Raw genomic sequence first — 27,850 nt, 5'->3', positions numbered from 1 at the left:
ATGCACTGGCTTCCAAACACTCAGAGTGATGGGAATTCTTAAGAAAATGGAACTTGTGTTTGGAATGGTAGCGCTGCTGTGGATGGTAGGAGTGGACACTTATAAAGACATTTCTGGAGGAAGGAGGACAAGAAGGATTTCTCTGGATCAGGGAGTGAAATTCTTGGAATATGCATGGTAAAACCACAATCAAGTGATTTTGAGGTATAAAATATGAAGGTGTTTTACTTTGGGTAATTAGTATTGGGCGATAATAGTATCATTCAGAGGTTATCACATGGCTGTACATATTGGGAAATCTGTAAAATCCTGCCAGTTACAATGCTTTGGGAACACCTAGAAGATGGGACCTAACTTGTAGCACTATATGTTTCTCTTAATCTGTAACAAATTGTTAAGAGTCTCCTGAGATTATATTAAGAATAGAAATGAACAAATGACATGTGTTGGGTTGGCCACAAAGTTCATTCAGGGTTTTTGTAGCAACATTCAGTTCCTTCTGGAAAACCTGAAATATGGTGGATAAAGTCCCCTCTGAGTCCAAAACTGTTAGAAGAGGGAAAGAGTAGAAACAAGGCAGAAGTGAAGACGCCCAGGGAGATAACAGCACAAAAAAATCGAGGTTTAGGTCTTTTCACTAACAAGTATTCAGGAACTTCCCCGCCACAAAGCTCATCTCAAAATTTTAAGCCCAAATGCTACACCCCTCACAACATTCTTTCTCTAACTCTTGGTCTTCACTCTCTTTCTGCTATTCCTTTCCCCTTTATCTCCTTGTTTTGTCTTTTCTTTTGCCCTACCTTATGTTTCCCTTCTCTCTGGGGGCAAGATGAGAGAGCTATCTAGTACTCTCAGAAAAGCAATGAGTAAATACATCTGAAACCCAAGCAGTGACAGCCATGAGCAGCACAAACACCAAATGAGGGGTTTGCATTTCTTGGGCAAGCCTGTTGGGTATCCCATATAAAACCTTAAATTTTAAAAAAGACCTAACTTTCATTGGATGGGGTAGAAGGAGGAATATTTAGTTTTTGTTTTATGCATTTTGAGACCATTTACATTTTAGCCAACACATCATAAGGTCATTTTTTGAAACAATGTTTCCAACGCTATCTACCATATACTTTCTCTTTAGAAGTTTCCCCCAAATAAGAAACTAATTTATACCATCTTTCTAAATTCCATATATATGTGTTAGTATACTGTATTGGTGTTTTTCTTTCTGGCTTACACTGGGACGACCCAGAGGGATATTACGGGGAGGGAGGAGGGAGGAGGGTTCAGGATGGGGAAAACGTGTGTACCTGTGGCAGATTCATATTGATATATGGCAAAACCAATACAATATTGTAAAGTTATAAAATAAAATAATTTAAAAAAAGAAACTAATTTATAAATGATAAGTTAATCAGCTGGAACTATTAGTTCTAAAATCTGAACACAGAGTTAGGAAATTAAACAAGACTATTAAGGGTCTATATTTAGCAATAACTTATTTTAGTAAAGAGAAGAGAGCAAGAATTAGCTACCACTTGAAAGATTTTGGTCTAAAAATCTGAATGTGACTTGAGCAGTACTTAAGTACTTAAGCAGTACTTCTACTGGGTTTTCACACAATAAATGGTAGTTCTTCCTTTAATTATCAAAAAGTTTTCAAGTTTGAGGGAATATGGAATCATCTTATGCAAGCTTCTTCCTTTCTGCATCATTTCTCTCATTATCTTAATTCATATTTTAATTGAGCTTTTTACAATTTGCAGAAGTTCACATAGATTCTATCCTTTTCTTTTTGACAATATCACATGAAAGCTGGGACAGTACACAGATCATTTGCTTAATCACATACAGGAAAAAAATGAGGGCACTGACGCCAATCCTGGATCCTAGAGGTCTCCCTGTTACCTCTCATGTATCTGGGTCCTCAATTTTTGTCACACTCCCTGAACACTTCTAGTGTCTCAGATCTTTATCCCCATTTACTATGGCACAGTGAGTGGCTTAGACCAAATTACACGTTTAATACCAACTAACTGGCATATCTGCCTAGAACTTACATCTTCTAAACACATTTTTCTCCTAAGAGTTCCCATTATTCTGAAGAGGTTTTCTAAGAACTTTCATCAGGGTCAATGGTAGCTCCATCACTAATACAATTGGCAAATCTTGCTACGGGTACCATGTTGAGGAGGTCCTTGTTTAATACATCTAGCTGCTGGTGTGGGAGATCCTCTTGTTTTAGAGAATGGGTGTTTTCTAGACTGTTTTCCCTCATTCAAAGAAAATGAAAAAACAGGATGAAGGCACACAGAGGCTTCCCCATTCTGCTTACTTGGTGGCTAGGATCATCTTTTTTCTTGCTGTCTGTTCTTTCTGTTCCATATGTTGTCTGGCAAGATGTTCTCCTACTGCTTTGGCTGGAAACTCTGTTTCACAAGTGTAGCCAAAATCTCGAGCCAAGTGTAACGCCTCCCCTGTTGGCAGACAGTAAAAGTCAGTTTCTCACTGATGTCCACACTCAACAAGAGGAACACCTTCTCTTTCCTCAAGCCTCCTTCCTGGCTGTGGGTCAAATGGATCATTTTTCCCATTCATTGTAAACAATCCAAGAGGAAAGGAGCTTTGAGGGGGGTGGGGGCAGTGAAGAAACAGAAGTTACTTACCTGGCAGGGGTATGTTGAAAATTGTAGGAAGAAAACCGGAACCACCGTCAAGCAGTTCTGACTCCCCACAAGGCTCTGACCATTAGACCAGACGGACATCAGAGATCCTACATCTTAATGCCCTGGGCAAAAAGCTCTATGGGCATGTCATTTTGTTGCTGCTCGACCTATAACTTATTCTCAATGTAACTGAAATATTCATATATATTTTCCATGATATCTTCCCTTGTGGCTTCTATAATAGCTTCCTTGTGGCTCAGCTGGTAAAGAATCCACCTGCAATGTGGAGGACCTGGGTTTGCTCCCTGGGTTGGGAAGATCCCCTGGAGAAGGGAAAGGCTACCCACTCCAGTATTCTGGCCTGGAGAATTCCATGGAATTCCATGGGGTCGCAAAGAGACACAATTGAACAACTTTCACTTTCACTTCACTGCCTTTTCCATGAGACCTATCAAAACATTGACAAATGGTCCACATAATTTTTCAAAGAAGTTGGAACACTTTGGAAAGGCAAATAATCGAATTATGTCAATTTCATAACATTATGTTGCTAAAGAAAGCATACTGCATAATTATAGTACTAGCAGCATCAGGCTTTATGGTGAGCCTCAGTACCTTTTAGCACTATGTACAGTGCTTCTTCAGTACATTATTAAAAATAATAATATTTTAAAGTATAGTATAATGATTAATAATGTTTGTTCTTTCATATAATCTAAACCCTGAGCAAACTTTTAAGACAAAGGGTAAAACGACTTATCGGCAAAGTAAGATTTGGCCACGGATGTCAGTTTGGAAAACAACAGTATTTTAAAAACTCAATCAAACCAATTCTTACTTGACCATTAAAACTTAAAAAAAGCAAGGTCTTGCTACATATGTACTAAGCACCTATTTTGCTCAAGGTGCAATGCTAGGTAGGAGTAAAGGGGGATAAAAGGACACCAAAGATTGTCCCTGTTTCTGGGAAGATGACAATCATATCAATGATAGTAGTCACAGCAACAATAAACCCAGAAAACACCTTAGTAGCACTTCATAAATTATACTGCATCTATGTAAGCATTATCTATAATCTGTACATGTTCATTAACATTATACTAATATTGTATATAATGAATGTTATCATATTGTATTACAAGTATCAAGTGACTATTAGAGATAAAAGATTTTCAGAGGAGGAGAAGGTGGTACTCATGGAAAGGTGACCAAACAGTCAATCAAATTTTGTCATGAAGAAATTAAAAAATAGTCAGGTTTGATGTGTCAAACCTCATGACATTTGTTTGGTTATTGGCCAGAGCAATGTATTTGATTCTGTTTTATATTCACAGAATAAAGAGTAGTCAATAAACCAATACCAGGAAGAAATAAAAACGATTAATATTACTACAGAGAAGGAGGAAAAGTTTATAGATAAATACACATAATAGGCTAACTAATTTCAATGAAATGTCCCTTAGTAAAGATACTATTTTTTTTTCCTCTAGAAAAAGAGAAAAATATTAATCTTTCAGATTGGGAAGCTCATATTTATAAAAATGACACCAAAATTATCAACAACAGAAAACAGTTTAGGATAGTATAGAGCTGAAAAAGTATAATCCTGAGAGTACTTCTCCCTTAAATTTTTCTTAGATACATTTTTTTCCCTTAGGATCTTTAGTTGTAAAAAATGTAAATAATTATGTTCAATATTTGTTTGTGGGATTTTTTTTTCCTAAAAGCTTCTATCTCAAAGGTTTTTCCTATCTGCCTTAAGAAGAAAAAGGAACAAGATGAAGGGTTCTTTAATGATGGTTTAGTTATGTGATTTACGCCCACAGAGCTAATGGAAATTGGTAGGGTTCCTGCTCTTGTTTATCTCACAGAAAGGCACACGTAGCCTATGGAAAGCTCCACTGTCACTGTGCAGGTATTAGTTAATACCCTGATTTGAAGTTTCAATGTGTACAAATATTAACCATACATCAAAATCAGACTTCCATTTATACAAGTGTGTTTAAATTTTATTTACGCTACTATGAGACAGGAATGTTGCAATTCATCCTTTTCATTCATTCCCTGAGTCTTTAACAACTTTTTTCATTCCCCAAACCTGAAAAGCCCTGTTCTAGGCCTTGGAAGAGTCTAATTTAATATAAAAATATGATAATGTGGTAAAATGCTAGATCAGATAATGCTTTGTGAATGATCCAGTCATAATTCTCCCCTTAGTCTGTTTCAAAGCAGCAGCAGGTCTTAAGACTTCTATATTCATGTGGTAGAAAACATCATTTTTCCTCCATTCAAAATAGAAAGATGACAAAATGGATAAAAAAAGGTCTCTATATTGACTAGTCTGAGTAGTGCTAATTATTGGAAGGTCACACTTTTGGATAAAGCTGCAAGGTATGAGTAATATTTTAAAAGTGCTTATCACAGGAGTTGATCACTCTAACCAATTAGGAAAGAAAATGTGTGCTTATTTGACAGAAGAAAAGGCACAAAAGTTTTTTTAAAAAAGGGACATTGTAGGGACGTCCCTGGAGGTCCAGTGGTTAAGACCTTGTTTTCCAATGCAAGGGGTGCAAGTTCGATCCCTGGTAGGGGAGCTAGGATCCCACATGCCTCGTGACCAAAAAACCAAATGCAAAAGGAGCAATATTGTAACAAATTCAATAAAGACTTTAAAAATAGCCCACATTAAAAAAAATCTTTTAAAAAAAGGACATTGTAATGCCATGTAGGATGATGACTTTTGCTAAGAAAATGACAGAAAGGAGATAATTCAAGAAATTTCAAATGTGAGGTAAAAAATCTTAAAGCTTGACGCAACAAAGAATGGCTATAGCACCTGACCAGAGAACAAACTCATGTGACCTTAGGACTCAGAAGTATTTTGCAACTAACACAAACACCTTTTATAACTTCATCCTTGTAGAGCAAGTTGAGTTATTTAAATTGATATGTCTTCATATTGCAATATTCACACAGAAATTGATATTTAAATAAAAATTCAAGAGACTATTATAGATATACCCACACACATATATATGGATATATGTACATTTTTCCCCTCTACTGTTTGTGCAATAGGAGGAGGAGTGAAACAGTGCATACAGGGGAATGGCAGCATGCCTCTTAAATTTTATGCTAAAACCTGATTCTTGGGGATCTGGGTCATTTTATGCAAAGCTCTCACCGTGCGGAAGTTTTAAAAACAGTTTGGATGGAACAGCTGCTATTTACATTTGCACTGACAGCCAGATCCTTTCTTCCCTTAGCTCTGTTTACTGCTTTCTCCTGCTTGCGAGGTAACATTGTTACTGGATGTACAGGGGTCCTACATCAAAAGAAGTGGCAAGTGAAGACACTCTGATGTGTAGTTAAAAGGTGTAGACTGTGCCACAAAGCTTTGGGTGTGAAAACCCAAGAATGAATAACTAAATGGGTCCGTGAATTAAAAGCCACACGATATTCAGGAACAATGACAAATCTATAGTTCAATCCTGTACCACAGGCATCATAGAGTCAACAGGTTTAAGAAAAATGAAATAGGGGGAGCAGAAAAGCATGTGAATAAGACGTTGGGGGATTCAACTGATTGGTAACAATAAAACTCTACAAGCGTCTCTGTCTCTGTGGGGGGCGACAAAGTACCCATGTGAACAAGTAGGTGCAGTAACCTGGGGTGACAGAGAGATCCCTGAAGGGCTATATCCCATACAGCAAACATGGCTGCTGTTGCCTCATTTCTGGGCATGACGAGGTGGGCTGCCCCCTGGTGGCTGTTGCCCAAAGTGGATTTAATCTCTTTATTTCAATGCACTGTGCTACCTGACAAACCAGTGCTAGCCCACCCCCACTTTTTTACACCACCGAAGCAACAGAGTAACTTTGGCAAACACCTCCATTGTTATTTCATGCCATTGCAAGAATTACTATTTTAGAGGTAGGTTACATGGGGATAGTAAGAGAGCTTAGAGTATTCTCAGTGCAAGGCTTTAGGCTCTCTAGGCCAAGGAGTGCCATCCTCCCCTTCCAAAAAAGGGGAAACCACTCAGGGTTTTCGATTTTTCAGCAGGAACAGCAGCAGTTGATGACCCATGTTGAGGATCTCTCTCCACAAGTTGGTACACACAAAGTTACAGAATACGGGAAGAACATAAAGAGAGAATTTGCTCCCTGGTTTCAGGGCATTCATTTTTCACACTGTAAGGCAAAAAGGAAAAAAAAAAAAACTAAAGGGTAAATATTAGGAAAAATGTAAATGGCAATTATTGATGCAGCCCAGAAATGGACAGTTAATGGAAAAATGTTTTCTGAAGAAAGTGAATTGCTCATTTTCCTGACATTCTGGGTTTCCCCATTATTTTACCTGAAGTAGATCTAAATGCATCGTTTTCAAAGATTTTTAAAAATTGGAGTATAGCTGCTTTAGAGTGTTGTGTCAGTTTCTCCTGTACAACAAACATGAAATCAGCCACATGTGTACATATATTCTTTCCTTCGCATCTAAATACAGTTTTAAAATAGAAATGAACACATCTGATTTCAACCTTTTATCCAGTCATTAAGGATTTTTTTCTTCCTTTAAAATTACTGTATTTTAGAGGTAAATATATTTTAGACAACTATCAATAAATATATAAAACTAGTTTGTACAAAAGATACTTCTACATTATTATTCACTGGATAATTCTCACCAAATGTTGCTAACTGCATTGCCTTAGAAACTATTTAGGTTTAACTTCTTACTGTAATACTCAATAGTATTCAATGGACGCAATAATTCATATGTGTTAAATTCTACTCACTTATCTGTGATTTCAATTTTAGTTACATGTGTGGAAAATAATACATTCAAACCTATCTCTGGGATTATTCCAAGAAGTACCTATTGGAAAGCAAATTTGAGAATATTTTCAAATCTGGATAAGATATTATATTAAATAAGTTATCTTATAACATCAAGCTGCAGTAAATTCTAAAGCTGAAGAACAGGTTTAATGTATCTGTTAAGGCATCCAGAAAGATTCTAATAGGAGTGCATTCTGTAACACTATATATCATACAACCTGGGTTATAGATAAGGGTCTTATAAGATGGTAGTTTCTCTATTTAATGATGATTTTGTTTCAATACCAATACCTTGTTTTCAAAGTGATAGTTTTATTCCCCATTCCATGCCCTGTACTTAGTACAGTATTTGATTCATAATAGGTACTTAGTAAACATTTCTTAAATGGAAAAGCTTTCAAATATTTTATTGGCAAATTATAAAAGTCTTGAGAGGTACCCCTTACAAAGAATATAAATGAAAAACTAGAGCAAAAGAGAATTGCTAGAAAGAATGAAATAAAAAAAACACTTGAGTATATCACTGTATCAGTGAAGCCATTTAATAAAATAGGTAAATTTAAAGGTAGTGTTTTTCAACCCTTGCTATTCCCACAACCGGGGAGTCTGTTTAATATGCGTATATACAAGTGTGCACACACACACTCACACACACTCACACATACACACATCAGGGTTTCATCCTTCATCATTTAATCTCTGGAGCCAGGGCATCTGCATTTTTTGAAAGCTCCCAACCTCCTCTCTAGCCAGGTTTGAGAATTACCGTCCTAAGGTGAAAGGAAAGCGTTATGTGGGAAGGAACTCTACAGCTTCCCCCAAACTAGGATTCTGTGGCTGATGCAAAAGAAAGCAGTTGCTACAGAGTTAATATTAAACTGTAAAGACCTGTGTCTGTCTGGGTTCTCTGTGTTCTGCCTTATTGGCTTTAACACAGTACACACTATAGAAACAAAAATGGCTATGTGGTGGTAACGGAGACATAGCATTCTCGGGGGAAAAAAGTCATCAGTCTATTAAAAACTACATTTGTATAAGGAGATTTAATGTGAGATAAAACTTGCTTATCATAACAGTAGGGGGAAATGAATTATCAATAAAAGGTGTTGGGACAACTGGCTGGCCATCTGGGCCAAAAAAGCGAATAAAATTATATCTATATCATATATCCAACAACAAAAAACCTCCAGATGGATCAAAGATTTAAAGTATAGATCCACAAAGTAATTAGAAGATAATGTAGAAGAAATATTTTATACTCTTAGAATAAAAAAAAGGACTTCAAAATATTATAATAAAAACTAAAAGCTATGGAATAAAATATATGAGAAATATGATTATATCAATATAAAAAAGTTCTGCATGATATAGAACTGAACAAATAAGCAACCAAACCAAAAAGTCATAATAGCAAACAGACAAACCAGAAACGGGGTGGAGAGGCTTCACAACTCATATCAGAAACATACAACCTGTTTTCCTTATATATAATGAGCACTTACAAATGAATGAGAGATATGTCAGAAATTACCCCACCAGGACAAAGGAATAGACAAAAAAGCTCATAAAATTCTCCTAAGAATATACTTAATCTCTTTCATAAAAGATGGAGTTTATTTTTTCCAATCAAATTAGCAAAGTAATTAGCCTCTAATTAAAATAAATAAATTTAATAAAAAAAATGAAAAAAAATAAATTGATAGTACCTGGTTTGGACTAGTGTATAGAGGGAACTACTCACATATCGGTACTTCTTATCTCCATCACTGATAAAACTTTAAATTTAAAACTACTGTAAAGAGCAATCTTCCAATAATCTCCCAAAATTACAAATGCAAATATCTTTTGATCCTATAATGCATTCTTAGGAATTCACTGAATAGATGTACTTGCATATCTGTAGAATTATTTATATAAATGTAAGCTTGCTCATTGTAGCACTATTTGTAAGAGCCAAAGATTAAAAACTCCTATATGATATCTAGTGGAGTACTGGTTAAATACTTTATGATGCATTTAAACAATGGAATACTGTGAGTGTTTAAAAGAATGAACAACTTGCAAAAACTGAAATAAAAAGAACACTAAGACAAGGTGTGAAAAAATGTGTAGGACAGTATGTATAGGTTGCTATAAATTTTTTTATTTATTAAAAATAATTTATTTTTAATTAAAGGATAATTGCTTTACAGAATTTTGTTGTTTTCTGTCAAACATCAACATGAATCAGCCATAGGTATACATATGTCCCCTCCCTCTCGAACCTCCCTCCTATCTCCCTCCCCATCCCACCCCTCTAGGTTGACACAGAGCCCCTGTTTGAGTTCCCTGAGACATAGAGCAAATTCCCATTGGCTTAGATTGCTATAATTTTTAAAACAAAAACCAAAACTATGCACACACACACACACACACACACACACATCTCCTTGGAAGAAAACAGACAAACCAATAACATTTCTTTCTTCCAGGAGGGGAACTAAATGAAGGATAAAGTGAAAAGAAGCTATTTCACTCTTTTGTAACTTTTGGGTTTTTACCATCTATATAAATTATCTATTTAAAATTATATTAATTAAAAACAAAACTACTCTCTGACCTAGATCTTAGAAAGTTTTTATTCAAAACTCAAATATTTGTTGCAAATTAAAACCTAAGCAATTTCAAAACTTCCACTACTATTCAATGGGCATTAGACAGCACTAGGAATTATACAGTTTACAGTTTTATTAGAATACCTACAAATTTTGATAAATCTAAACAATGGAAATAAGCAGAAACAGGAGTGTTTGAAAAGCACATTAGCTGGCATAAACTTTGAAAGAGAGTATAATAGAAAACAGAAAAAAAAAAAAAACCTAGGAAAGTAATGCAGAGACATGCTTTTAAGGGAGCATCACGATTCATGAGAGTGAGTACTAAGCTGGACCTAAGGGGTAGGGAAGCACTGAGCCAAACAGGCTTGGATAAACTTGACTTTTTGTGCCAGAATAGGAGTAGGACTCTAAGGACCCCACAAGCACACAGTCAGACACAAAGGCATGCGTGTAATAATAGCCTATTTCTTCTACCCCTACATGTAAACACCTTTCTCTCTGAAAATGAAAGAACCGTAAGATGCAGGTCAGAGAAGTACTGTTAGGAAGTAAGCAAACCATTTAAGAAAATCCCTCTGAGATTGTGTCTATTTATGCATAATATTATAAGACACTGAGACCGATCATTGACAATTCTGACAAATATTAGATCTCAAATATTAGACAAGGATATTGGATTGTAATCTATCAATAGTCAAAGCAGAGCCTCTCAGATAGAAACTATTCCATGAGTTAGAATAAGAAATTTACAGATAAGACAATACCTATTAGTCTGAAAAAGAGCCATTTTCCAAGAAAGACCTTAACATGACTGACTAACATAGTGTGCACTGGCATTTACTTATTGAGTCCAACTCCACTGGCATCTCTGAAATGCAAAACTGTGCCCGAGAAGACACTGTCAATGCCAGAGTGTGTGCAAAAGGGGACAGCAGGGTCCCCTAGTGATTGGGCTTTTGGAGAAGGAAACACCCACTCCAGTGTTCTTGCCTGGAGAATCCCAGGGATGGGAGAGCCTGATGGGCTGCGGTCTATGGGGTCGCACAGAGTCGGACACAACTGAAGTGACTTAGCAGCAGCGGATCATATGACCAAAAGGAGCACCAACAAGAACAGTTGCAATATAACAAGGAGTCAATTTATGGTCTTTCTTTAATATCGTATACAGTTTTAGAAGAAAGCTAGACCTTGTTATCCCAGAGGAGGGACTAAAGCGGAAATATATCTGGAGTGGGTGGTGGAGATGTTATATCAGGATGATGGTCCTTTCATATCTACAAACATGCCGTGAGTCCTTGGAGATCACCCTTAAACTCCACATATCCAGAGAAATCCACTGTGGTACTTGTGTGAATATCACAGTAATATCAGCTTTGTCCTAAAATCCCTGAGAAGAGCAAACAATCCTGAGCATACCCTGTGAGTGTATTATTACTGATACTAAAGGATTTTGGTGTTTTGAAGCCTCAAATAGTGAACAATACCTCTTTCTAAATTAAACAGCCATAAACTAATTATAGAAAAAAAATCTGCTCCCTATTAACTCTTTTAAAGGAAAAGAGTTCATTGTCAAGTTGATGGTTCTTTTCCCTCTTTTCTTGGAAATGCAACTGTACAGACTCAAGATTAGAGGCAAAAGGGAAATAGCGCCAAGTGATAGCACTCCTTTCTCCTATCTTTGGTTGGTTTGGCTGAAGTGGAAAGAAAATATTTTGTAAGATAGTCTAACCAACTAGATTGGCATCCTCTTGAAAGGACAAGAGATACTTTTTATAATTATTCCAGAAAAATGGAAAGAACCAAGATTTAATGTCATCCTAACTTTGAGGGATTAAGTGGCAGCAGATGGTGTATCAGGATGTTTTAAAACAAAAAAGGACAAGAAAGCTCAACAAACGTGCTCAGGATTCCTACCAGCACGGGATGTCCAATCCATAGTGAAAAACAGGCCAACTTCTTTCTATTCCTTGGTTATACTGTTACACTGTTATAACTATAAATATATAGCTGAATTCAGAAGTAGTTCAGCAATGCAACTGTTCAGAATCTATATCACTAACATAAATCTGAGTGGAAAACACATGATAATGTTGCAAATCAGACCTGGATTCTCGTCCTTGCTGTTCTCATAATCCTGTGCAAAATGGTGAATCTCACTGTACCTTCCTTAGTTTTCTCATTTGAAAATAATGATCACTAAATTTAATTGACACTAACTTTGTGCTGGGAACCCTGTGAACCACTCTACAAACATTCTGGTTTCACTCCCATGACAATCTTATGAGGAGAGTACTGTTATTGGTGATGGACAGGGAAGCCTGGCATGCTGCAGTCCATGGGGTTGCAAAGAGTTGGACACGACTGAGTGACTGAACTGAACTGTTATTAACACTCCTTAACACTGATGCTCAGAGAAGCTGTGTGTCTTTGCTTATACGACACAGCTAGCAAGTGGTAAGTGGTGGAAGTGGGTTCATACAAGGTTATTTGACTCCAGAAGCACACTGTTAACCAGAGGTACTATGACTTAGCACCTTGGACTATTCAGTCTTCCATTTCCCTCCAGGGCTAAAGTTTTATGATTCGGAGTAAATTCTGCTATGAAGTAATACTGTTAAGGAGAGTAATACTGTTTAAGGAGAGAAAAACGAGAGGACAGGTACTAATTTTTAACAACTGCCTCTGTGCCCCATGGTGTCAAGTGTTTAATCTAGCAAATGGATTTAATGCCACAAAAGACACATAAGGCAGATGTTATGGAAGAAAGGGGTGCTGGACTGTCCAAGGTCTGTCCTTTCTCTAACACTACAGAGTTGTTGCTAAGAAGGTTCGGGACACGACATTTTCTAGCATGTCTCACACCCGCCTCTGGAATTAGGTGTGCTCGTGGGACTGGTTGTCATGGAACGTAGACAGCAGCAATGTAGGCTACTTCCTGGCCAAGCGGGTAGGAAGCTATGTGCTTTTACCATCTGATCTTTCTTTATTGTGAGCTGAGTGCACAGGGCTCCGAGAACCTAGAGGAGGGCATAGCTAGAGGCAGAAGGATTCTGGCCCCTGAATGAGATGATGAGAGGAAGGAAGGGTCCCAAGGAGGAACACTCATGTCATCTGTGAAGACTGAGAAATCAGCTTCTATTGTGTTAAGCCCCTGAAAATTTGGAAATTAACTGTTATAACAGATAGCACTACCCTAACCATTACAGATAGTATGACCTTTATCTGTATATTAGGAAAATGAAGCTTAGTCAGGTTAAGCAACTGACCCAAAGTCAGACAAAATGTCAAAAGTGATATTATGGGGGGTGTACAGGATAGGGTCTGGAAGCCTACTGATTTCTTTTTAACTAAAGAAGGAAGCAATAGCAACAAAGGTTTTAGATTTGAAAGAGTGAATAGAAATCATACACATATTTGTAAATGGTCCCCTTTCTTTTGCTGATGGATATTTATACCCTTCCCTCCCCCTATACTGTTTTTTAAAATATATATGTTGTTCAGTCGCTCAGTTGTGTCCAATTCTTTGTGACCCCATGGACTGCAGCAGGCCAGGCTTCCCTGTCCTTCACTATCTCCTGGAGCTTGCTCAAACTCATGTCCATTGAGTCGGTGACACCATCCAACCATCTCATCCTCAGTTGTCCCCTTCTCCTCCTGCCTTTAATCTTTCCCAGCATCAGGGTCTTTTCTAATGAGTAGAATTTGACCTCTAGCCATGACAAACTGAAAGGGCTTCCCAAGTGGCGCTAGTGGTAAAGAACCTGCCTGCTGATGCAGGAGATATAAGAAACACCGGGTTCAACCCTTGGGTCAGGAAGACCCCCAGAGGAGGGCATGGCAATCCACTCCAGGATTCTTGCCTAGGGAATCCCATGGACAGAGGAGCCTGGCAGGCTACAGTCCATTGGGTCGCAGAGTTGGACTGAAGCAACTTAGCACGCACTGCACGCGTGACATGCACTACATACATGACAAACCGAAAGCCAAGGCATTTACGTTTAAGGACTTAAAGTGTGCTTCAAACTCCTGGTGTTGCCTGAGAATGCCATGTGAGTTTCGCAAGTTCAGCAAAACTGTCCCAGGAAAGCGCCCCACTCAAGTAAACAAAACTTCCCTTCAGCAACACTCTGCAACTTTGACCATCTTGGAAAACCTCAAGTGAGGTGGGAGTGATGGGCAAGAATGACTACATACCTGACTCTCATATTTGTTTCAACACCACCAACACTGCAAAGATTGTTCTGGAGCAAAATGTAGGGGAGGCAGTTAATTGGTGATTCATAAATAATAAATATACAGCAAGGATATTAGAACTAGGACAATAATATTGGCCAAATTCTTGGAATGCTTTCCAGAGATAGAATTTTTCCCACTCTAAGAGAGTCTGGGATTATCCCAAGATCTCAGGAAGATCAGTAAATTGGGTTAAGTAAGTCTAATCTGAATTTTCCAGAGAATGACAACTCTTTGGTATTATAGATACTACAGTGGACCAAGGAGAAGTCATAGTAATGTGATTAACAAGGGGAAATAAAAAGAACTTCAGGCTTGCAATAAAGTGGATAAAAGAAGCTGTACCAACCATTAGTTATATATTTAAACCCCATTAAATGAAGGTAACAAGGAAACAGTTACATTCAGGGGATTATTTTTTTTTCAATTATAAATTACCAATATTTATTTTAACCACATAAGGTAACTTCAAAGTTTTTTTTTTTTTTTTTTAATCTAGAGAAAGTAGAGGGAAGGAACCACTACAATATCTAATTTAGCTGAAAGCAGAGTTGTTAGCTACTGTTTTGATCAATGAGGGCTCCTTTATATATATTATTTCAAAGCGACAATAATAAATAAATCTTCCGTTTAGGGTTTAGTCATCAAAACAAAGGAGAATCCTAGTCAGGACGGGGACAGCATGATTTCTGCCATGGTCCCTCCATCGACACAAACTCAAAATTCAAGATGCTGGCTATGAGCAAAAAAACATCTTTACTGTTTGGGATGTAACAAGGAAACAGTTACATTCAGGGGATTAGTATTACATTCAGGGGATTCTGAATTCAAATACTTATATTTTATTATAGATCAAGTATATCTGTACATGTGGACCAAAAAATAAATCCCCATTATAAAGACATACCTTACTAAAATGTGCCCTTTCAAACAGCTTTAAAGGTGAAAAAAGTCAGCTACTTTTGAGTTTATCCCATTGGTTACTAGGTGCAATGATATTTGTAACAAATGTTGTGAATAATTTAAATCTTGTAAATTTGCATGAAACAGCCCTCTCATACATTCTTAAAACAGTCCCTAAAATAATGACTCTAATACGTTGATTTGACAATGATGCTAGGATGGCACTATTAATAGAGAGATTCCATTTAAAAGAAATATAGAAGGGAATGATTATAAACATAATTAAAAACTAAATGATTGAAAACCCAAAGCAAACATGGAAATCTAGGACTATCATGATGAAACCACTACTAGATTAGGGACAAGTTAGTTGTTGGTTCCTTTTTTTTGATAAATAAACTTTCATTTGCTAATTTCAATCCCCATCATATGGTACCTTACTGTTCATTGTTTGCATCTTGACAATGGTTAAGTCATGTCTGCATGGAGAGTCTAGTTGGGTCCCCATATACCACTCTTTCTTTGGGATTTTTATCAAAATAGCAACAATGGAAAGGCTGAATTCACATCATTCCCAGAAAGCAGCAGACAAGTACTGAAATGTCACAGAAGATGGACCTTCAGGAGATGTATTTCTAAGTGTGGTCAAGGAGGAATAAAGCCCATCAGATATTACTTATCTTGTTCTCAAGTGCTATACCAAAATGGGAAAGGGCTGAACCATTGCTGAATGCATTGGGCCATCAGGAAGTTAAAAAATTTCCATTATCATATGTGAAAAGGATCGCCAGTCCAGGTTCGATGCATGAGACAGTGTGCTCAGGGCTGGTGCACTGGGATGACCCAGAGGGATGGCATGGGGAGGGTGGGGGGTTCAGAATGGGGAACACATGTACACCTGTGGCGGATCCATGTCAGTGTATGGCAAAACCACTACAATACTGTAAAGTAATTAGCCTCCAATTAAAATAAATAAATTTATATTTTTTAAAAAAGCATTCACAATCACAGTGTATTTGTAAAATGCAAATAAACTTGATTGAAAGTTAAAAAAAAATTCCAAATGATTGAAAAAAAAACTAGTATTCTTTCCTACAAAACGAGAGGTTTACAAGAAAGCTGATGAACTATTTTTGACAATTAGAAATCTCATTTTAGAATTTCTGGAGAAATGCTTCTAAAATGTTGCTGACTCCTGTAAAAATGTTTGCTTGAGGGGCAAAAATATTACCCAAAGACATGGTCAAAGAAAGGTCCATGAATACCAGCTAGTAAATATGGTAAAGTTTTAATATTTACTAGCTAAAATTATGTAAGCAAAACACACGAAATAACTAAATCAAATTCACATTAGCACCAAAAGGACCAAGGTCACAAAATATTAGGTTCTCCTCTTACTTTAAGACAACTTGCAGTTTTTAAAACTGTCAGTCATGACACATGACTCAACAGTGAGTCTTGAAATAAATATAGTGGGCTTACGTTCAACATTTAAAAGTAGTAGGTCTACAATTAGCATTCTAAAATAATATAAAAATATGGAATAGAATAAAAATACTATAATACATATTAATGTATATAATATAGTATATAAATGAAACTTAAGATGTGTGTGTGTGTGCATATGTGTGAGAGAGAGAGAACACACACTTGAAGGTCATAACATAATATGTGAGGAGTTAAGAGATACAAACAGTCCTTTTGCCCTTAAATTTCATTTTTTCAGTTCCATCAAAATGCCTGGCCTGGAATTCAACAATGAAATATTTCTTTCTCTACATCGTGAATATCTGGGGGATTTCAAAAGCATCCAGTGAAAAGTAAGACGTATCTGTAGAACTCTGCTCAGTGTTATGTGGCAGCCTGGATGGGAGGGGAGTTTGGGGAAGAATGGACACATGTATATGAACAGCGGAGTTCCTTCACTGTTCACCTGAAACTGTCAGAACATTGTTAATCGACCATACCCCAAAACAAAATAAAAAAGTTTAAAAGAGAAAAACATAAAGTAAAATGTATCTGGGAAGAATAAAATTTTAAGTTTCATCAGCCAAGGCTGACATAACTCCTCTGTGACCAGAGGTCAAATGAATAGAACCCAAGTTAGGCATTTTTGTGATAAGAGAGGTTTGCTGGAAAAGTAAATGCCAAAAGCATGAGATTGGTCCTAGGATTTCACACATTTAACCTGTATCCTTTCTGGTAGCATTGCTCAAGGATTCCCTCACCGGATACCATAAAAATCAACAAGAAGAAATGTGAATATGTGCTTTTAGGGTTCTCAAGGTTTTACTGGGAAGCCTGGCGTGCACAGTCCATGGGGTCACAGAGAGTCAGATGTGACTTAGCGACCGAACAAAAACAACTGTTATTATATTGTACATCTGGTACTATTTGTGTGTGTGTGCTGGCATTCCAGCATGCGAATATCCACATTCACAGACACTGTGGATAAAGGTCTTTCTTGAAAGTGAAAGGAAAGTGGAGTTGCTCAGTCGTGTCCGACTCTTTGGGACCCCGTGGACTGTAGGCTACCAGGCTTCTCCGTCCATGGGATTCTCCAGGCAAGGATATTCCCGACCCAGGGATTGAACCCAGGTCTCCCGCATTGGAAGCAGATGCTTTAACCTCTGAGCCACCAGAGGTCTTTGCTTTTCATACCAGCTACATGGAAAGTATCTCAAGGAACATTTAAATCAAGGATCCTTAAACTTCATTATATATCAGGGGCTGTTTTTAAAAATAAAGATATGTGCACCATACCCCCAGAGACTACATTTCAAGTGGTTTGGGAATGGGGTCCAGGGATTTTTAATAAACATCCTCAGCTGATTTTACTGTGGAATTGGGTTTGAGAACCAATCAAGTTCTTCTATTCATGTAATTCTTGAATTCACCATTATATTTTGAACATACTTTTGTTCTTTTGTTAGGTAGCTATAATTTTAATGATAGTTTTACTTAAGCAGGAATCTGCTTCTCTTTTGAATGAACCCATGAGTCATTTTTTTCTACTTTGACCCCTGTGAGTGGATTATGAGTCAACTTCCTTACCATATGCCAGCTCTCAGTATCAGCACACATGGGCAAGTACTACAAGACGTACAATATAATGACAGTTGTTTTCGTTCAGTCGCTAAGTCACATCTGACTCTCTGTGACCCCACGGACTGCGCACGCCAGGCTTCCCTGTCCTTCACTATCTCCCGGAGTTTGTTCAAACCCATGCCCATGTGATGCTTATTAAACGTTCATGGCCAATAATAATATTGTGGTTGTTATCATTACTACAACTAGGAAGTAAAGCAAAGATACCTGTTAAAAGCAAAATCACCAAAGTGATTTTGTCAAGACCAATGTCAAGAACACACTACTTCCCAGAGTTGTTCAATAAATAGTGTGTGTTGATAATCTGGAAAAGGACAAGATATTTGTTTTTGTGTTTCACTTACTTTTCACCTCCTACAGTGCCTTATAGATATCAGGAAATCAATGCAAGGCAAGTGTCACAGGTGTGTACAGGTGAGTCTTGGCAACAAGGTTCTTTCATTCATTTTTAAAACAATAGCATTCTAGGTTATACAACAACTCTCCCTGACATTCAACGGCTCCTCTACAAAGTGTGGAAGATGTCCTTTTCTTAGAAGATTGAACAAGAATATGTAAAGTTTAGTTCTTACAGAAGAAACACAAGAGAAAAAATAAATTGAAAAAAAAACTTATGAAATATGTTACAGAAAATATGTTATAGAACATATTCTATAGCACAGAATATGTTCTGTGTTAACCCCATTGGTTAGCCTTTGTGGGTCAGCTCATTTGCTCATAAAGCCATGGAACTTCACTGTACCTTAAGAGATGTCTACAGCATTAATACAACGTGCTCTCAGACTCGTGACGATGCATTGAGTCCTGTGAACTCCTTATAAAGGATTATTGGTTATCCTGTAGATTCTGCTGCACTGAATAACAATTAGTTAAGCCAGATTGATCTGAACTTTAAAATAAACAATAATAAAAAAAGCTCAGTTTTTTGTTGCTGTTATGTGGGGAATACTTGTCTAAATATCAAAATCTTCCATTGCCATCGTCTTTTCTATTACTGCTAAGATTAGTAAATGCAATGATAGTCTATGAATCTACATCTAAGCCTTCTATTAAGTCTAATTGAATCATCACTATCACAATTAGTTGGGAAATTCACCTGTAAATCAACTGTGTTTAACATATAGACAAAAATGAAATGGCATCATCAACAAACCTGAATTTCAAAGAACTGCTAACCTGCCATCATTACTTTGCTGTGCTGAAAAGTCCTACCTTCAACTAAGGAAGTGAGCAGGGTAACGTTGGCTGCTTTCCGTCTTCCCGCTGGCAAGTTCAGACCCAGCCTATCCAGCTTCTCCCTCAGGCAGCGACCCCCGTTCTTGGATTTTGCTCTGTCCAAGAACAAACAAAAGCTAGGTTTTGCAGGTTGACATTTAGAGGAAAACAATGAGAAGACTTGACCATCTGAGGTGTTCAACATGGGACAGAAGACATAAGGGCTGAGGGTTGAGGAGTGTGGTACCATACAGTTAGAAGATCACAGTGCCAGTGACTTCCCTGGCCGCCCAGTGATTAAGACTTCGAGCTGCCAATACAGAGAGTGCAGGTTCAATCCCTGGTCAGGGAACTAAGATCTTACATGCCACACAGTGCGGCCAAAGGATAAAACACCAACCCCCCTACCCCCCCCCCCCCCAAAAAAAAACTACAGTATCAGAAAACTCCTTTGTCTTACCTTCTCAAAATGCCTCCCAAGAGTGAAGCATTGAGGCATTCAGGGGGTGAGAGGCGTCTCTTCACCTCGGCAATGGTCACCTTGTATTTGGAAGTAGAACTGAGAAGGGACAGACGACCAGGGACAGAGCAAAACAAGTCTGTGGGGTTGACCACACAGGTGCCACCTTTGGAGGGAAAAGTATATTATATATTAATGACCATGAGCACAGATACTAATAACTATATAAAACATAGTTACTATCATGGTGCTACTTAGGATTTGGAAATACCCAGTACGATTTTTCTTATACATTCACCACCTGGGTCATCTCAGAAAGCTGCTCTGAAGATGTCTCTTCCAATAACACTCAAGCTTTGGTTTTCAAATATCACACGGAAAATGTTTGTGAGGGTATGATTTTCATTTTAGCCAAAGTTAGCATCCTATGAAGTGCTGGCTGGCCCACCAATGTTCATTTTGCCATCATCCACACCAAGAAACAACTTCAATTAGTTAAAAATCTCAAACTATACCAACTAGCCCACAAAGGGTAGGTATGATATAGCCATAGCTCTGTGTATGGTTGTGTACACACATATACACAATGAATAGATATAACTGTATCCATGACTTACTATATACACAAAAGTTTTGAAAGCTCTGTTCTAAAATGACTGAGAACTGCCATCTCTCTTCCCTTGTCTATCTGCCAAGTACAGGCACCAAAGTCAGTTAGTCCCTAGGTACCGTTAAAAATCACGTGCCCATTGCCAGACACCTCCAACCCATATATGCATGCCTGCGTGCTAAGTCGCTTCAGTCCTGTCCGACTCTTTACGATACTATGGACTGTAGCTTGCGAAGCTCCTATGTCCATGGGATTTTCCAGCCAAGAATACTGGAGTGGGTTGCCATTTTCTCCTCCAGGAGATCCTTCTGACCCAGGGATCGAACCTGTGTCTCCTGTGGCTCCTGTATTACAGGCTTTACCGCTGAACCACTGGGGAAGCCCTGCACTGTGCATGAGACACACGAACTTGAGTTAACATTAGAACATAGTAATAGTAACATATAAAATGCTAGTGGCCACTAGCCACAACTAATACTGCTGTGCTTGTTATTATTACTACTACTAGGGAACAAAGCAAAGATAACTGCTGTTGGCAAAAATCACCAAAGCAATATCCCACTGCTGGTGCTCCTGGAGCAGAAGCCTTCTGTCTCCAGGATCCAGAAAGCCCCTGGAGCTTTTCTGTTCTCCAGGAATAACAGAGAACATCCCCAAACTTCAGGCAGCTGAAGTAGACTGAAGACCCAGAGCAATCCGTCAATCATCAGTGGGCAAAGTTTCCTATTGTCTGACCTTCCTTTATTGCAAAAATCCTGAGCCAGTGTCCACACCACTGCATAGCCCCAGGATGCAAGGCTGCCTCCCTGGGCACCAAGGGCAGAGCTTTGGAGGTTCAGTAGCAAGTTCAAATTCAAAGGTTACTTTTCTGAGCATACACTGGATTTCTTGAGTTATGGGCAATTTTAAGACCCATTTCCAGAAAAGGGTCAAGTTCAATGAGGTTAATGAGAAAAAAAAAAGAGAGAGAGACGACGATTAAAGAAAAATGGGCAGGAGAGTGTCAGCTAATATTGTTACTCAAAGGGTGGCTCTCAACTGGCAGCAGAGGCATCTCCTGAGAGCTTGTCAGAAATGCTGAATCGCAAGCCCAGCCCCAGATCTTGAGTAGAGCCTGCATTTGAACGAGCCCCTCAGGTGGTTCAATGTGCACCTTAAGTTTTGAGAAGCGCTGGTCTAGGACTCACCACCCGCCTTCCTTTCTTTGACAAAGCAGCTCAGATGGAATGTTATGTCCATCAGGTCTGTGGCATTCAGATTCAGGTATATTTTCTAGGCACAGGGGTTAAGGAACCTGGGAGGATCTTTAAAAAGCTAAAAGAGGCCCTGGACCTGGGTGCAGAGAACAGACTAACTTTGCCCCACTCTTAGGGGATTTCTACCCCTGTGCTGCCTGGAATTCTTCCTGCTTTCCTAGGGTTATCCAAGATTCCCCTGAAAGTGCTGGCACCCATCAAGGTCTTTCTCCTGAAGCATTCCAAGGCTGGAAATCTCCCTGAATGCCTCCTACCCCAAAACACAAGAGAAGATAACGAGAATATCCAAGCAGCCAGCTCGCTACAGGTTGGAAGATGGGCCATGTACCGTTGGCTAAATTCCCAATGCTAGAGTTTGGAAACTTGCCCTCAGTTTGAAATCTGAAAGGTAATAGTTTCAATGATCAGATTTGAATCTTTTTCTTGGTAATTAAACTTGTAGCCAATATAATGAAAAAACATACAAATGCCTGCCTCAGGAGCAGGGAATACAAATTCAACTGTGCTTCTTCACCTCATATTCTCAGAGAAGATTTTAAAACCAATAATAATAATAGCAATAATAATTTCCCCAGATGTCTAGAAGTAGATCCCTGGTGGCTCAGATGATAAAGAATCTGTCGGCAATGCAGGAGACCCTACCTCGACCCCTGGGTCAGGAAGACTCCCTGGAAAAGGAAATGGCTACCCACTCTAGTATTCTTGCCTGGAGAATTTCACAGATAAAGAAGCCTGGAGGGCTCCAGTCTATGGGGTCACAGAGACTCAGACAGGACAGAGTGACTTTGCACACAATGCGCTAGAAACTACCATCATACTTTCACTGATGTTCTCACTTTGTACTTGTAGATGCAAAATGTATTTTAAGGACTTCCACGATGGCACATTGGGTAAGAATCCACCTGTTAGTGCAGGGGACACAGGTTCAATCCCTGGTCCCTGGTCCAGGAAGATGCTGTGAAGCAACCAAACCCACGTGCCACAGCTACTGAAATCTGTGTGCCTAGAGCCTGAGTTCTGCAACAAGAGCAGCTGTCACAATGAGAAGGCATGTCGCCACAACGAAGAGTAGTTCCTCGCTCAACACAAGTAGAAAAAGCCCACATGCAGCAACAAAGACCAATGCCCTTATCCAGGGGATCTTCCCAACCCAGGGATTGAACCCAAGCTTCCCACATTGCAGGCAGAGTCTTTACCATCTGAGCCACCAGGGAAGCCTAAGAATACTAGAGTGGGTAGCCTATCCCTTCTCCAGGGAAACTTCCCGATCGAGGAATTGAACAGGGGTTTCCTGCATTGCAGGTGGATTCTTTACCAGCAGAGCTACCAGGGAAGCCCAACAAAGACCCAATGCAACCAAAATTAAATAAATAAACTCAAGCAACCACTCAAAAGTTGAGATGAATAAGAAAGTAAGTTAGGTATCAGTAAATCTGGATTTTATTGTCATGTAAGAATCACGACACAGTGAGCTTCAGAACTTAGGTCACACTGAGTTTATCTGAAGCAGAAATATTAAGAAGATAATACCCTGAAGGTTCAGTGGGTTAGGACTCTGTATTTGCACTGCTGGGGGCCCCATGAGCCAGAAACAAACAAAAAAGAAATGATAATGTTTTTACTAAAAATTCACACGTTTTCACCTGAAAATGAGCCTTTCCCTGTGGTCACTATGAATCATTAGCTAATTTATATTCTTGCATAAATCTTCTCTTGCACACTAGCCAGTACACAGTGGAAGACACAGGAATCTCACTCAACTGGTCTCAAGTTTATTATAAGTGTATGTGCTGTTTTCCAAGAAAGGAAAGGGCATAGTTTTAGAACTTTCCTATCTTGGCTAATCTATGGTAGGTGAGACATGAAATTTAGGGAGATGCAGAAGATTGTAATTTTTGTAAAAATTAAAAAAAAAAAAAAGTTAAATTGGGCTTTCTCCAACTGGAAAATCGCTCCCTTTGGACAAAGTGAACCCGCATGCTAAAAGCCAGCTACTTTCAAGGAAGTCACTGAGTTTGCTACCTAACCAAAGGTGAAATCCCTGAACCCTAGGCCTTCTCCCCTGCATCCAGGTTAGTCTTCTGGCTTATGCTCAAATAAGCATTTATTAGGTAAGTCACACAGACTGCATATTAAGAATATGTTTTATGCACACACAAATTGCCTGGAGGATTTATTTTGTATTCAGGATTAGCCATCAACTCCAGAGTCTTTTATTTTTTATGTCACAGCATCTTTAAAGGGAATTTCTGTTACTTTGATACTTGGCATTGCTGCAGCCTTGGGGAACTCTCTTGTCCTGGCTGAAGATTTGGCAACTTGTAGAGTTTACAGCAGCGCAAGGAACCTGATGTCTTTCTTCCCAGTGCTTTATTTTTTAAGGAGGAAGAAAAGAGTCACAGGTCAACATAACCAGAGTTTTGCATTTGGAATGAAGGTGGGACATCTCTAAGGGGATCCAGATGACAATGATGAGATTTCAAAGAAGGAAAGGATGCCAGGGTCAAGGATGCCAAGCCATTGACAGTGTTCCTCCCCAGTGTCGCTAGCTGAAGTTCCTCATGGTACCTGCATTGCATGTCAGCTCTGATTGAAATCATGCAATATTCATTCTAGATCCAGCACTCCAGTTAGGGGCATCTCTGCTGCCATGGCCAAAGTCCTCATGCCCAGCTCTCTTTTCCAAAGAGTACATCTCTTTTCCATTCATAGTGTGCAGAGGCAATAATACTTCCACCGGACTTACTATTTTAAAAATCAAAATTTGGAAATAGAGATTCCTATTTCCAGTGAGGCTTCAAACTCAGATGGGTAGCTATAGTAACAGCATAAGAAATCACCTACTCAAGGTCACTTGTCTAGGACATGGCTATCATAAAAGGGATAACTTTGCCACAGCTGTATTGAAAAGTCAGCCAAAGACGGTATGTGGGGCAAAACCAGCACAAAATACAGAGAGGCAGATCCTCCAGCTGCCAGATTTTGTCAGATCCTATGAAGCTAAAAACAGCGCGGGGAGGGAGCTGCGCCTCTCCTGGTGTGGCCGGGGACGGTGTCAGGGCGGGAAAGAAGTAAAACGTTGGCCATCTAGTGAACCATGCCACGTTAGGGGAGTAGTTCTGGGCCTCAGTCTGCCCATCTGAAAAGTGGGATGCTCTCACCTGCTCTATTTAACTTAAGGAGGTAAATAGGCAAAACGGAGGCACACGCCCTCAGTATCCTGGGTTTAGGCCACTCAACCCCACCATTGTGCTGAGCAGCCGTCGCGGCGCTGGGTGCAAGCGCTGGAGCGCGACAAGACTCCGCCCACTTTGTGCGCGGCTACGGAATCGGAAAGCCAGGCGCCGCTGCCTGGGCGCGCTTTTTCTTCTCCTCCCAGGCAATTAAGGCCGAGGAAACAGCCCGAGCCCTCTCCCAGGAACTGCGGCTCCCCTGGAGCCCCTAAAGCTGCCTCTAGGCTACTCACCCCCACAGGGTGCCTTCCCGTCTCGGAACAGAGCGGGTGATGGCTAGAGGCCCCACGCGCTCTGCAGGTGCGATCAATACTTCCCGGCGGGCTTCCGGGCGCGGGCCCGTGCGCGCAGCCTCTCCAAAGCCGCAGCGCCGCCCCAATCGCCGCCGCCTCGGTGTTGACATAATTAGACCAAATCTTGAGAGCAAAATAAATGTTCTGTTCGCCTTACAGCCAAACAGATGTTTACAATTCAAATGAAATAAATACAAACGGCAGGGATTTTTTTTCTCTCTCTCTCTCCTTCTTCATCTCCAGTGATCGCTCGTTTTTTCTGACACATTAAAAAATGTGTAAGCGATTACAGGAGTTTCCTGTCCCTGTTTGTTCTTCGGCTGCATTTCTGCGAGGTGCGCGTGTAAATGGGGTGAGGTGGGATCGTTCTCGGCTGCTTCCTCTCTAGCTTCTCGACCTTCTCCATCCCAAACCCCCCAAGAATCCCCTTCCTCCACGCAAAGCGGATGTTAATTGTAATCAAACACCAAAGGGATAGGGGCTTAACTGCAATTAAATAGGCCTCGAGATGCTGTATCTGCAGCGAGTTGCAGTGTTTAGGAGAAGGTTATGTAGTAACAGGTATTACTGGATTACCAGGTCTGAGTGCGCTTCTCCGGGTGCGGATTCCACGCAGAACAAAAGAAAGGGAAGTCTGCATAGAGAGACTACTGTCTTAAGGTGGCGATGGATGTTTAATGGTGTGTGTTAGCGGAGCGGGGGGGAGCAGGGGGTGAAATTAATCCCCATTCCCTAGCGCAGAGAGTGCTTGGGCTTTTGGTGATGTTCAAAGCAATAACGAAATTCAGAGAGGCGGCGGTAGGCTATGGAAAGTAGTCCCCCTTCCCCGTAAAATAGATTTCCCACAAACCAGGCCTCTAGATCCTCTCCTACATGAATTTTAAACTTCTTAAAGGAGACTGAATTCTGGATCTGCAGCATCTGAATTTGGGTAATGCAAGACGGGTAAGGCTCCTGGTGTGTTTCTGACAATATTTTCACAATGGATGAGCCACAGAAATGAGTTTTGGCGGTTTAAGAGCGATTCCCTGGGCTCTGAGGAAAGAAGAGGAATAAGGCTTCTCACCCCGCTTCAATCTTACTCCTTTCAAGACCTGCTGAAAGAGCCAAAAGGCTCTCTCTAAATCCAGCTCCAAAACTCAGGACCCTCACGAAAACCGAAAAAGCAGAAGAAAGTTCATCTTCCTGCCCAAGCCGCCTGTGGGCAGCCATGAAGGCAGCAGACAGGAAGAGCGATCAGGCCCATCCACTGTTATTGGCAGACTGGGCGACTGATGCTAAGCTCCATTTCACGGAAGCTTTTTTTTTTTTAAATTAAATCAGATCTGACAATGTTTGTACCGCAGCGTAAATGCCTCCGCTGGCGTGCCAGTCACCTCTAAGCGATCTGACAAACTCCAACTCTCTTAAAACGTGCAGAGTTCAGATCATATTAATTCCCCAAAAATGTTTTGATTCAAAGTAGTTTGTATTTTGTGTAGCCACGGGCAATCCGGTAAGCGCTCCTGCCTGCCCGTGGCCGGGTCCGCTCCCTCTCCGCGTGGCCCAGAGGCTATGGCGGTATTTAAGCTTCTGAAATTAGCCTGGGGCTGCAAGGCAGAGTGATCACAAAGCGAAACAAGGGCGCTTCCCCTCTACACTTTTTTCATTTTTTTCTTTCTTCCTTTTTTTTTTTTTTTTTGAGTTTGCCATCCCGATTTCACACACAAAAAAGACCAGGGCCAAAATGTCACTTTTTCACCCAAATATGGAACAGCTATGTCTTCTCTTCTAATCTCCATTCTCTTCTGAAAGCCAGGAGCCCCTACCCAATTGAACCCCTACCCCTGCGATTTCAATCTGGATACACTCATTATTAGCTTCATCATCATCATCGTCGTCATCAACATTGTTCTCCCTCTATTAAATTCTCAGAGCCAGAAATGAAAGGGACCAGCATCTGACAAAAGGGAGGGGGCCATGAGGGAGCCTCAGAAGATTCATGGGGAAAAGAAGAGTGGGTTTTCCTTTCTTTCTTTCTTTTTTTTAATGATTAAAAACACAGACGACTCCTGTAAATAGAAGCCTCATTTCTTCAAGAGATGCCTTTTGAAACCCACTATCTGAATATTCAACGAAGGCAAAGCTCCACTCTGTACGTACAACATTAATATGATCTCTGCAGAATTTGCTACTCAGAAATATTAACATATCAAAGCCGATGCCGGAGGCGAGAGAAGCTATCGATACGCGAGCACAGGGTAAAGTAAAGATTATTGGTTCTGATGGTTGGAGTGGCGGAGCTGCGGGCAAAATCGTGCACACCATTAACCGAGAGTGAGCGCGCGGGGAGCTGCACCTCCGAGGCGGTGGCAAATATTTTATCTAGGTGGTAATTACCTCGCCGCTGCCCCTCTTCCGCTTTCTTTGGCTATAGGGCTTCATTATAGGCAAAAACAAT

General features: G+C 39.7%; 1 protein-coding gene across 1 annotated transcript in view; it reads right to left on the bottom strand.

Moving 5' to 3' along the window:
* TFAP2D (transcription factor AP-2 delta) overlaps positions 1–27,850 on the bottom strand; it is a 59,476-nt gene that overhangs the window by 23,708 nt on the left and 7,918 nt on the right. Inside the window, exons 4-6 of the mRNA XM_019985401.2 lie at positions 20,019–20,184; positions 19,556–19,674; positions 2,330–2,471 (exon numbers count right to left, since the gene is read on the bottom strand). Coding sequence (XP_019840960.2) covers positions 2,330–2,471; positions 19,556–19,674; positions 20,019–20,184 — 427 coding nt within the window. The remainder of the gene's footprint in view (positions 1–2,329; positions 2,472–19,555; positions 19,675–20,018; positions 20,185–27,850) is intronic.

This window comes from Bos indicus, chromosome 23 (assembly GCF_029378745.1).
Source record: "Bos indicus isolate NIAB-ARS_2022 breed Sahiwal x Tharparkar chromosome 23, NIAB-ARS_B.indTharparkar_mat_pri_1.0, whole genome shotgun sequence".
Taxonomy (NCBI): domain Eukaryota; kingdom Metazoa; phylum Chordata; class Mammalia; order Artiodactyla; family Bovidae; genus Bos; species Bos indicus.
Note: the sequence above shows the minus strand (reverse complement) of the source record. Positions and strands in the feature narration are given on the sequence as shown.